Consider the following 12,344-nt stretch of genomic DNA (forward strand, 5'->3'; position numbering starts at 1 on the left):
ACACAAGGCCGGGCTCAAGGGGTGGGCCTGGCTGGGGCACACACAGCAAGGCCGCCCTTCCTACGTGCACCCACACAGCTGAGAGGAACCTTTGGTTCACACTGTGGTTTTAAAAGGCATCTAAATATTGACATTTCCCTTTTCCTGTGGAAACAGCACCCTCAAGATGCTGCTGAGCCTAATTTTATAACCAGAGACCCACACCTTTCCATCAGAGGGGTCCCTGCTCGAGGCACAGCACACATTCCTTTAGTTTGGCCAGTAAAAATGGGCAAATATCCCAGGGCCAACAGCCCCCAGCCCAAGGCCAGGCTGAGGCAGGACACTGGCTCAGATTTTGCATTTCTGGAGCTCACATCTGTGATCAACACAAACCCAGCAACCTCTAGAATCATCCCAAATCAAGCCAAGCAGGAGATCAATTAATGAATCAATTAAATCGTAGGGCACTCTGGGGGAGCTGACCTAGCTAGAAAACAGATCTGTTCATGGATCATCTCATATCCCATCCAGAGAGATGGAAGGGAAGAATGAAGACTTTGACCAGAGAAGTGATGGAGACAAGCCCTAAACTCCAGTGTGTGGAACATGACTGAACTGAGAGATTGTCAGACCATGCACCGGCAGGGTCAGTGGAGCTCTTAAAAAGGACAAAAGAAAACCCAAAAAACAAACCCTAAAGGTTTTCCAGCTAAGGCAGGGCTTAATTAAATTCCAACTTTCAGGACAAACCCTCAATACTGTGGAGTTGGAGAGCACATCTTTGCCATCCCCTGTCGTATTTCAGTATTTCAGCAAGGTGCAGAGCATTTCAGCAAGGTGCAGAGAGCATTTCAGGAAGGTGCGGAGTATTTCAGCAAGGTACAGAGCATTTCAACAAGGTACAGAGCATTTCAGCAAGGTGCAGAGTATTTTAGGAAGGTACAGAGTATTTCAGGAAGGTACAGAGCATTTCAGGAGGTGCAGAGCATTTCAGCAAGGTGCAGAGCATTTCAGCAAGGTGCAGAGCATTTCAGCAGCCCAGCAGCAGCTCAGGAGGTGCGTGCTTGCTCCCACCATGCCTGCAGGGCCACGGGCAGGGTTATCTGCAGGGCAGGCTGTGAGGCAGAGCCCAGCCCTGCCTGCTGCCCCAGCTCCCCGGAGGTGTGTGAGGCATCACCCCCGCTCTCCTGTGAGCTCAGGCAGCCCTGCCCTGCCCTGCCCTGCCTCTAAACAAGGGCTGCATTCCTGGATCCCGAGCCCTCCGGATGCTCAGGGAGCAGGGGCTGTGCTGGGGGCGCTGGGAGATGGATTTTCCCTGATATCCAGCAGAGCTCTGGCCGTGCAGTGTTCTCTGGTGCTTTGTGTGTTGTGTCCTTAAATACCCAACGTGTAAAAAGCACTAAAGCAACACAGGTGAGGTCCAAGTGATTTTCCTTCTTTGCTTGCTGCCTCAATCAGCAGCCTTGCAAAACCTCTCCTAAGACAGAGAACATCCTAAAAGCTCCACAAAAAGCGCCTTGAGAGGCAGTGCTGGGGCTCTGCTCTCACTGAGTGGGTTTAAACTAGATGCTGACAAAGCACAGACCTGGATAAGATAAAAAAGTGTCCACTTCAGCCCCTCCCGAGGCACTGGGACCCCCCGAGCCCACAGCCAGGGCAGGGCAGGGCAGGGTCCCACACTGAAGGATTGACAGTGCAGGGTCCCTGGAACAGCTTCACTCCAAAAGTTCTCATCTTGCTGCAAGTGCCTCTCCTTCATGTGGCTCAGATGTGGACAGAGCAATTCCCCTCCAAACTGGACTTGTCACATCTTTGTTGTTTGCAGATCCTTACCCAGCCCTGCTCCCTCTACAAAGCCTTGGCAGCCCCTGGGAGTCATAGGGATGAAAGCTGCTCCCTCATGTTTATTAATGGAGAAGTTGTAATTAAGGGCAGTAAAGCTGATCAGTGCCCAGTTCTATAATGTAAAATTTTATACCCTCAGAGTGACATCTGTGCTCTGTGTACACAATAGATATTTATGCTAAGGATGAAACATCCCACTGTTACTAAAATCTCCTGGTGCCTCTCCTATCCCAAGCCTGATCTTCATGCAACAGAAAAAAAGATCATTATTAAATATATACAAACTTTGCTAGAAAAATCCATGTGGACACAGTGATGTACAGCACGTGATAATTTCAGCACAAGGCCCCATGAAATAATTTCTCTATGCCCTTGTCCCACTCAGTTTGTATTTGGAAATCTCAATTTGCTACCCTGTATTATTTCATGTGAATGGGTACTTCACTATTGCATAGCATTTCTGATAAAAAAGATATTTTTCATTTATGATCTTCAATTTTCTTCCTAAAAAACCCCATTGAGATCACGTAAATAAACTGGGAGTTTATTCTCTATAAACTGAGAATAAACTCCCAGTTTAATCCTGGGAGTTTTTGTGGATTGAAATATTTCTCATGTTGCACATCAATACATGAGTGAGCTCTTTTACTGCAGGAAAGTGGGACTTAAAATATTTGAGGAGGAAGAGATAGAGGGTTGTGTTTGCTAAACAGTTCTGCTCATACATCAGAGACACCTCTGACATGTTTACAGAGCAGCTTCCAGTTAATCTCCTCACCTCCCAGCAAAGCTGCAGAAATAAACATTCTCCATCATCCCTCAGCTGGGAACAGCCTTCCCTGAGAATTCCCTGTTAAAGCCCAGACCACTCTGAGTCACTTCAGTTTTGCTCAGTTAATTGTAGAGAGTCCACAGGAAAAGGGGAAAATTTACCTTAAAAGCTCAGACCATTCTCCACCTGCATGTGCAGCAGTTCCTGTGACCTGCAGAAAGTCCTTCTGCATTTCTTTGTTTTGTTTGTGTATCTTGGAAAAGAATTGTTCAGCTCATACAGAAGTTTTGTGTGAGCTTCGAGGAGGAATGAGCATCAGGACTTGCTTTTATTGCTTTAATTGATTTTGTGGGGGTGGAAGCAGGTGCTGATCACAGGTTTTGAATTCTAAATTGGATCAAATATAGAAGCACCACTTAAAAACATCAAGCTTACAAATCCTGCAGCTTCACACAGGGCGCTGCTGCAGAGGTGGGAATTGCAAGCTGGAGTTCTGCTGATTTCCCCCAAACTCTCTTTGCGCCACAAATGAAGTCAATCAAATCCTTTGTGTGTTAAAATCACCAGAAGGGACAAGAGCAGCCAGGATTTCACCCCACTCAGAGCATTTTTATAGGAGTGCTCCCATGCCCAAGCTCAAGGGAAAATAAACTGCTCCTTCCTGCTGCTCCCTGTGGGAGCATTCCTGGGGCTTGGGTCCTCAAACCTTCCTTTTTCCCATGTGCCCCCAATCACTTCAGGGTTTTTTGATTTTTAGTATCTTAATTACACCTGACTACATTTATTTCTAAATGTGGCTGTGCAGATACAGAAAGTCCTGATGTTACAAGTGCTCTCCTCAAAGCAGGGTCCTCACCCTCCTGTGAATCAGGCAAAACGTCTCCAAGGAAGCTCAGCAGGATCAAACGACACATTTTTCATTGAAAACTGGACATTTTCAGGAATTCCTCCTGCTGGAGGCGCCAAGGTGCTGTCCCTGCATGCTGTGCCCTTTTCCCCTGGTGTGGCAGCAGCAGAGAGCTGAGGGCAGGCTGGGGATTTCTGATCCACCAAGAAGCAGCAGCAGCACAACTCCCACTGCTGCAGCTGCCTGGGGCTCCCTGGCTGCACTGAGCAGTTCCCAAATCTTGTCCTCACCCCCCAAAATCTTGTCCTGACCCTGCCCTCTGCACAGCCCTGCAAAGCTGGTGTTTCTGAGGTGAATGAAATGCATTGAATAAATTGAGGAGTGGATGGTTGCTGCGTGAGTATCACTGAAATTGTCACATTTCTGCAGGCAGAGAGGGGTTTCCAGCTGGGCTAATCCCTGGTGTGAGTCCCCAGGTCCGGGCAGCAGCTGGGCTCTGCTGCCTGGCTGTCATTAGCAGGGGACACATGGTGACAGCCCAGCCCTGCCCTGCCCAGCTGAGCCAGCCCTTGTCACAGCCCCAGCCCTGCACAAAGCCCAGCCTGGGCTGGGCGAAGCCAGGCACAAACGGCTGCAAAATGGGTTTGATCCATCACTCAATCCCCCCCACACCAAGAGAAAAGAGTATTTCCCAAAAATGAGAGCCCCAGCAGCTCTGCAGGATGTAGCCAGTCCTTACCCTCGAGTGCAAAGGCTTTCCCAGGCTCACAGCGTTCAGACTGAAATTACTTGGCATTTTCCTCATCACACAGTGACCTCAATTCTTGAGACATTTCCATTACCCATTTTCTAGGAGTCAATGCAAAACCATCATCTCTTTTGAGGTAATACACTGCTCAACTCTTAACCTCGTTTTTTTTTTTCCCAAGAGAATGTGGAAGTGACCAGTCTGAGTCACTCGTGATCATTTCTAATAAACTTGTCATTATTCAATGTACACAGAACAAACCCTCACCCTCCTCTGCCACGCTGGTGCTCTTGAGAAACTGTTAATTTGGATTATATGTTAAAAAATTCAGACGACGTGCTCCGTTAGTGATGTGCAAATCAGCTGAGCACACACATTGCAAAGAGACCCCACCAGATGCAGATTTCACCCTCTGTCCACTACAAACGGAATCAGCAAAGTCACTAAATCAACTGCAGCAGAAAGAAAAGAGCCCAGTACTTACACTGACCTTCATTTTGCTGCGTTTCCCTGTTAGTCCATCACCTGAGCAGGAGGAGCAGGAGGAGGAGGAGGAGGAGGAGGATGTCCCCAGCCCTACCAGTGTCTCAGGCAGCTCTGGAGGCTCTGGCTGGGAGCCTGGAGAGGGAAAGCTCAGCCTCTGCCTCCTCCTGCTCGCTGGGAGCCCCAGGAAAGCAGCTCTGGGAATGGGGGGAGCTCATTACGTGGCAGAATTCTCTCCAGGGAGCCCCTGGCTGCAGCTGGTGATGTGCAGGACACACAGACAGCCCTGCAGGGAGTGCCTGCCCTGCTCTGAACACAAAACCCGGGGCAGCAGGGCTGGACCAGGAAAAGGGCTGGATTTGGAAGCGTTATTGCTGCAGGGTTTTTTACTGCTGGTTTGTTGTGTTTGGGTTTTTTGTTTGTTTCTTTGTTTAGGTTTTTAATTTTTTTTTTTAACTTCAAAGTGGTGTGAGTTTTGATACACTTTTAATCAGTGTTTAGAAAACTGAACAGATCCCCTTTGTGGTTATAAATCCTCTGCAAAACCACCTCACCCTGCAGAGGCAGAAAACCCAAGGGGGAAAGCTAAACATGACCTGCAGCTGAAAGGTTTTGTTTCTTGGATGGTTTAAAAAATCCTTAAATATTATTAAGGCATTATGTTATTTAAAATTATTAATGGTTGCTATTTGCTTGGCAACAGCTGAGTCCTGGTCATGCTGGTGCACAGGTTTTACCACTTTGGACTCAGGATATCTTGAGGGTTGGCAAATTTTTACTGTTTTTTTGCCTTTGTACACGTTGGCTTTTCTCTGGTAAAAGCCTCTTCCTTCCTCTTTCCACAGTAGCTTCAAGATTAAATTAGACACTGGCTCCCAAAGCCACAATCCTGTAGCTAGAAAAGACTTTTATATCTTGAATAGAAAATGCTGAATTGAAAAGCTTCATCAACAAAATCTACACCTCTGGGCTGGGAGCAAACCAGCTGCTGTCCAGAGGAGAAAGAATTCCTGGCACAAACCAGCCCATTTCAATGCCTTTGTGGTTTTTCTCATCTTTCTTTTTTATTTTTTAAACATCAGGAGCAGCAGTTTGACCCCTTCAGACACTTCATGCAGCTGATCAGGAGCCATTCATTTGCTACCCTGGTGTTTTTCAGGTGCTCCAGCATTTGAAATGATGGAGAAGTATCAGTTACAAACCCACAGAGCTTGTGACCACAGAACTACATTCAAATACAATTAAATGTTCCCATGAATGAGCCCCAGAGGGAATTCCTGCTGTGCAGGGAGACCTTCCACCTTCCACTGTCCCAGGGTGCTCCAGCCTGGCCTTGGGCACTGCCAGGGAACCGGGGCCTGCCCTCCCTCACAGGGAAGGATTTTTCCCAATATCCCACCTAAACCTATTCTCTGTCAGTTGGAAGCCATTCCCTGTGTCCTGTCCCTTGTCAATCCTCTCTCTCCATCTTTCCTGCAGCTCCTCCAGGCCCTGCAAGGCCACCCTGAGGTCACCCCAGAGCTTCTCCTGTCCAGGTGAACAATGCCAGCTCTGCCCATCCTGTATCCTCCTCTGGTCCCTCTGCAGCAGCTCCAGCTCCTCCCAGGTGCCAGGGCTGGCCAGGCGAGCTCTGACCTGGGCACAGAATCTCTGTCTCCCCCACTCCCATGTTTGTGGGTGAGGAGGGGAGATGTGAACGGGGCATTTTAGGGGAGAAAAACTCCAGATCCACTTGAAGCACATGCAAAGACTCTCCCATTTTCCCTCAGCCTGTGGCACTGCAGGAGCTCAGAGGGGTTTGAGGTTGCAGCAAGGGCTGCAAGGCTTCCTGTGCTGCCCCTGGAAACACAACAACAACAGCCAAACCAAACAACAGCCCTGCTGAGCTCCCACTGAGCTCCTCTCACAGGGGCTTTCCCCGGCAGGTGCAATAGTTGGGGCACAGGGGTCATTGCAGAGCATTTCCTGTCACAGCAATGCTGCTGAGACTTCAGGAAGTCCAGAGAGAAATAAAAAAAAAACCCTTTGTATTTTTATATCATTCAAGTATCATAATAATCAGTACTGCCAGAGTGGTAGGGGACTTACAAAGAGTTGATCACTGATGTTGCAGAAATAATTTTGGTGTTTTATTACTCAGCTGAAGTTGACTGGGTGGGCTCTGGCCACGTCTAAAATGCTCACAGCAGAACAGGCAATCAGTTTGCTACCATTCCACTGATTTATTGACAATCCACTCAAGAGAAATATCTGTAGAAATAGAAAATTCTTCTATATAGGGATGAAAAATACCCTGCCTCAGTTACTGATGACTCAATGTGAAAAGTAGCCCCCTAATCTTTACAAGTCTTGATGGAAAATTTGGAGTGTAAAAAAAATTACTCATTGAGCTCCTACTAAGCTTTTCCCCCACACTACATTTTGTGTTAAATTTCCAGGAGGCAGTTTATTTACAGTAAACACTGAGATCATAATCCACGATGAAAATCCCAATTCCAGCCACTTTTTAGCCTTGCAGACAGCAGGACAGCAAAGCATTGACTTTGAATCAAGATTTCAGCATTCTCCAACCCTTACAGCTGCAGCAGGGCCTCTGATCCATAGAAAATTAATCTAGATGGCATGTGGATACAGAAAGAAATGTAACAAACCTTATACACTGGGTCCTGTCTTTCAAAATAGGAACACAGAGTGTTTCAAAATGTTTTCTGGTTTGCGTGTAACATAAAGAAATTCTGTCATGCAAGAGGGCACCAGGGCTGGCAGAGAAAGGATCTGTGTCTCTAATGTCACTGCAGCACAGCAGCAAGGTGGAACCTTGACATTGTATCTTTATAATTTCACAAACATGCTTATTTCAGCACAGTTCTGCTTCATCCAGCATCCTCACCAAGATGTTTCTCCCAGTCAGTGGTTTTGTCTCCGTGAAAAGCACAGGGGGACATCAGGTACAGGAACCTTCTGTCCCCCCGAGATGAGGAACCCAAAAACTTCACAGAGCCACAGAACTGAGGCTGGCAGAGACCTCTGAGTCCCAGCTGTGCCTGATCCCCACCTTGTGCCAGCCCAGAGCACTGAGTGCCACCTCCTGCCCTTCCTGGGACACCTCTAGGATGGGCACTCCAAACACCTCCTCCCTGAGCAGTTCCATTGTCTGACCCCCTTTCCACGGGGAAATTCCTGGAAAGATCCCTGGGGATCCTCCTTTGCTCCAGGCTGAGCCCCTTCCCAGCTCCTCAGGGATTCTCCATTCCCTTCCCTGCTCCTCAGGGATTCTCCATTCCCTTCCCTGCTCCTCAGGGATTCTCCATTCCCTTCCCTGCTCCTCAGGGATTCTCCATTCCCTTCCCTGCTCCTCAGGGATTCTCCATTCCCTTCCCATCTCTCTCAGGAATTCTCCAGCCCTTCCCAGCTCTGTTCCCTGCCCTGGACAGCTCCAGTCCCTCAGTGTCCCTCTGGCCATGAAGAGCCAGAACTGGAGGGATCTCATCCCTGCTACTCCATCACCAAGAATCCCACTGAATTCAAACACCAAACGCTTCCCTACCCCAAAGGCCAGACCTACCTTTGCAGATGTGCTGCTCCTGGGGTTTTTATCCATGGTTGTCATTGTGCACTTGGAGCAGCACAGAGAACCAGGGCGATGGGGACCCTGGAGCCGTGCCCGTGTGGGGAACTCCCCTCAGTCCATCTGACAGCTCTGCCCCTAGCAGCACTCGCAGCCTGGAGACAAGCTTCTCATGTGAGATAATATCTGAGACAGCAGAGGATGAAAGGAGGGCAGAATATAACCCCCCAAAAAGCCCTTTAGGCGACTGCAAGTAAGAAAACGCCGCGTCAAGTGGGATTTTCCTTGGTCTTCCTGCACCAACTTGTCGCAGTTCAGCAGTGGGAAGTCTGAGCCCTCTGCCTGTGCTCCTGTTTCCTCTTTTGCAGCAGTGAGAGCAGGGCTGTGGCACAGTGAGGAGCTGCACAGCCCTGATAAGGCAGCCCTGCCAGTCCCAGTGGTGCAGGATTTCACTGCCAGCTCCTCCCGGCTTTCCAGGCAGTCTCGGCTCTCACAGCATGACAAGCAGGAGCCCTTCAGGAACTCAAGGCACCTCCAGAGTCCCACAGGGAAAGGTGTTTCCAGAGTCAGGGAATGCTTTGGGTTGGAAGGGGCTTAGGGACCACCTCATTCCATGGGCAGGGACACCTTCCAGCAGAGCAGGCTGCTCCAAGCCCATCCAGCCTGGCCTTGCACACTGAATTTCACCCCAGGGTTCATTTTCTCCCTCAATAGGACAAGTTCAGTTTTTCCCAGCCCTTCTTTCTCCAGTGGAAACCCAACAACCTTGTGGCCTCAGGAGGATGTCCAGGATATGAAAGGCAGCAGGGTGCCAATGGCAGGATGGTTTTCTGTTAAAGAAGTAACTTTTTGCTCTTGCACTGTGAGTTCAAGCCCCCAGAGCTACAGAAGCTTGAGGTGAGAGCTCCCCCAGTTCACAGCCACAGCGGTGCTTTAACACATAAACCACAAAAAGAGGGTTGTGAAAGCAGATTCCAAACACTAGTAACAAGTGCATGAATTACAGACAGGTGCTTTAGCAGAATTAAAAAGAAGGTGGCACTCCAAACTAAAAAAGCCACTGCTGTCACCCATCCCACATCACGCCTCAGTGACTGTGTCAGGACTTCCCTTTCCCTGCCCCCAGCTCTGCTTCTCCTTGTTTCCCCACCAAAAAGGCAGCAGCACCACCATCCCTCAGCACCACTGCTTCTGAAGGGTCACCCTCACAGAGGCAGAGGAGGAGCAAAGAGAATTCAGCCTCAGAAATGTTCTGCATAGAGGGAGCTTTTCAAGAGAAAATGAAATTTCATTTTTTAAATAAAAATCTCCCACATTCTACATCTCGAGTCTGTAATTGTACCTGATTCAGGTGGCACACAACAAATACATCATTCCCAAGCCCCAGCCTCCCATATTTGACCATTTCTCCTTTGTTATACAGAAAACAAATACAATCCTTCTTTATGTATCAAAGAGCTTTTTAAAAGGCAATCTTTATTTAAATACAGACAAAACCTGTACCCTCACCAGCCCTTGACAATTCCTCAGTGTAATGGAAGTTAATCCAGCAGCAAGAACCACCTCACATTTCAAAACCCTCACAAAGGCAAGTGCTGAGCTCTGACCAAAGGAGCCTCCCAGCTGTGATGCCCGAGAGCTCTGCACGAGGAGGCCTCAAAAAAACAAGCTTAAGGCTCTGCTCAGGCAGATCTCTGGGAGAATAAGTAGTGAATTTTCCAACTTAGAGAAGTTTTAAGCACAGTTTCTCAACAATGGGCACTGAGTTTGTGACTAATTAAAAAAGAATGTAATTGAAGTGCTGTGTAAGACATAGATGAACTTTTCTCAGTCAAATGAAACAGTGACATTTCTGAGGTACAGATACAAAAATTCAGATGCACACGTTTCTTTCTTTGAGAGGATATTAAAGGTCTCTAAGGCAAAATTATTTTCACTTGCAGCAGCACTGTCACATTTTAATTGCAATGTGGATATTCCTTAAAACTATTAGGAATTAATTTTGAGGTCCCACTTGTTAAGATAAACACAGAAGAGGATGAGATGAAGTCTGACTTTAACACCAGAACTAGAAGACCATTTCTTGAACTCTTCTAAACAATTGAAAATCCTGTTTGAAAATTCTTATGGCACAACTCAGAACTGAAGGCCTACTTGGCCAAGAAACAAAAAACACAAAGAAGAATTCACCAAAACCCCAGACTGAAAGATACAAACCAGAGCTTTACAAATAATGAATTGTGGCTGAAGGCAGCTTAAGGCTTTGTTAAAGTTTCCACACCAAGTTCTGCTGCTCTTTGTGTGATCTCTTCTCTGCCGGAGTTCAGAGGGATTGCACAGACACAACACAGAGCAGAACTGGCTCCTTCTGAGCAGGACACAGTCCCATTATCTTGTGTGTGATTCACAGGCAGGGGAACAAGCTTAGCCCTTCCTGCCAGGACCATTTTATTCTCCACCCCCTCCCTTCAGGACAATTAGAGATGACTTACAAAAATTAAACCGCACACACTAATAAAAAAATTAGCGTGGGGTGAAAAGTCTCAATATTTGTTATTTTCCTGCCACGTCTGACAGAATCCAAAGCGGCCCGGGGGGCAGGAGCTGGGCAGTCCCTGCCTGCAGAGTGCCCTCAGTCCGTGGTGGATCTCCTGTACCAGAACCTGGCTCGGTAGTCGTCGCTGCAGGTCATGAAGCCGGGGTTGGTGGGGGAGTGCACGATGCAGCGCACGATGCTGTTGTGGCCCAGGGACAGCAGGTTCCTGCGCTCGGCCGTGCGCGAGTCCCAGCAGCACAGGCTGATGGTCCTCTCGTCGGGCAGCAGCACGTAATCCTCCGTGTGGTTGAACACTGCCTGAGTCCTGTGCACCTGGCGCCCGCTCAGCCCAGCACCTGAACACACACAGCACAACGGGGACTTTAGAAGTTTTCATAGCTACGGGTCGCAGACACATTTTATGAAAAATCCTTTCCTTAGGATCTTTTCTCCTGAGAAGCTGAGAGGCCTCAGAAACAAAACATAAACAATGGTTATCTGCTGCTGTGGAATGCAACAGGTGGATCTGTGATTGGTCTCATGTGGTTGTTTTTAATTAATGGCCAATCACAGTCCGGCTATCTCGGACTCTCTGGTCAGTCACAAGATTTTATTATCATTCCTTTCTATTCCTTCCTAACCTTCTGATGAAATCCTTTCTTCTATTCTTTTAGTATAGTTTTAATATATCACTTTCTTTTAATATAATATATATCATAAACTAATAAATCAGCCTTCTGAAACATGGAGTCAAGATTCTCATCTCTTCCCTCATCCTGGGACCCCTGCAAACACCACCACATCTATGAGTCATTTTCCCTAAGCATCAATTTTCTATCTATTTTCTCTGCTGTTCAACCACTTCCACAAGCAACAGGTGGTGCAATAACAAATATTCTTTTGTAGCTGTATCACAGGACCAGACAGATCTGAGTCCAGCCTCTGTTCCATCCCCACCTTGTCACCAGAGCACTGAGTGCCACCTCCAGGTGTTCCTTGGACACCTCCAGACTTCCCTGGGCAGCCCCTGCTGAGGCCTGACCACCCTTTCCATGGGAAATTCCTCCTGCTGTCCATGTATATATGCTAAAATTCCTTAGGGGACAGCAGGCCATGAATACCTACTCCAGCTGTGCCATGTCCAATCCTTTACCCAAGAGTATTTCTGCCTGATATTTTTGCATGAGACCTTCAGCTGTGACCAAGGAGAGGAGAACCCACAGAGTCTGATGATCCTTGAGGACCTTTCAGTGTGTTTCTCACGCAGCACGTGCAGTATGAGCTGCCTTGGCCATACCCTCAGTTAAAGTGTGCTTCCCACAGACCCTGCCTGGGATCCTGCAGGGTTTCCCGGGAAGGTGCTGCTCCCTGCTGGCTGCTCCCAGCAGAGCTGCACTGCAAACAGGGACCTGCAAACCCCAAACCTGACACACACCGTTTCCATTTCCAGCATCTTTTGTGCTCCTACTGCTTAAGCACCTGAGTGCTTGACCCCAAAGCCTCTCACACAGCTGTTGTCACATGCAGAGCTTCCCAAGGCTTCGTTATTCCCTAAATCCTGCT

The 12,344-nt window shown here is 48.1% G+C and overlaps 2 protein-coding genes across 6 annotated transcripts in view; both read right to left on the bottom strand.

The window, feature by feature from the left end:
• Positions 1–8,332, bottom strand: part of CASS4 (Cas scaffold protein family member 4) — a 21,539-nt gene extending 13,207 nt beyond the window's left edge. For 2 of the 5 annotated variants that reach the window (XM_031059138.1, XM_031059135.1), the window contains exon 1: positions 8,243–8,332. In XM_031059138.1, the coding sequence (XP_030914998.1) occupies positions 8,243–8,287 (45 nt within the window). In that variant the 5' untranslated portion in view covers positions 8,288–8,332. Of the gene's footprint in view, positions 1–4,678; positions 4,754–8,242 lie in introns of those variants that run through there. The other 3 variants (XM_031059137.1, XM_031059140.1, XM_031059136.1) reach the window with 3 other exon arrangements.
• Positions 8,333–9,687: 1,355 nt separating this feature from the next.
• The window catches only part of CSTF1 (cleavage stimulation factor subunit 1), a 7,152-nt gene continuing 4,495 nt past the window's right edge, over positions 9,688–12,344 (bottom strand). Inside the window, exon 5 of the mRNA XM_005423633.3 lies at positions 9,688–11,137. Within this exon, the coding sequence (XP_005423690.1) occupies positions 10,878–11,137 (260 nt within the window). The 3' untranslated portion in view covers positions 9,688–10,877. The remainder of the gene's footprint in view (positions 11,138–12,344) is intronic.

Source organism: Geospiza fortis, unplaced genomic scaffold (assembly GCF_000277835.1).
Source record: "Geospiza fortis unplaced genomic scaffold, GeoFor_1.0 scaffold361, whole genome shotgun sequence".
Classification (NCBI taxonomy): domain Eukaryota; kingdom Metazoa; phylum Chordata; class Aves; order Passeriformes; family Thraupidae; genus Geospiza; species Geospiza fortis.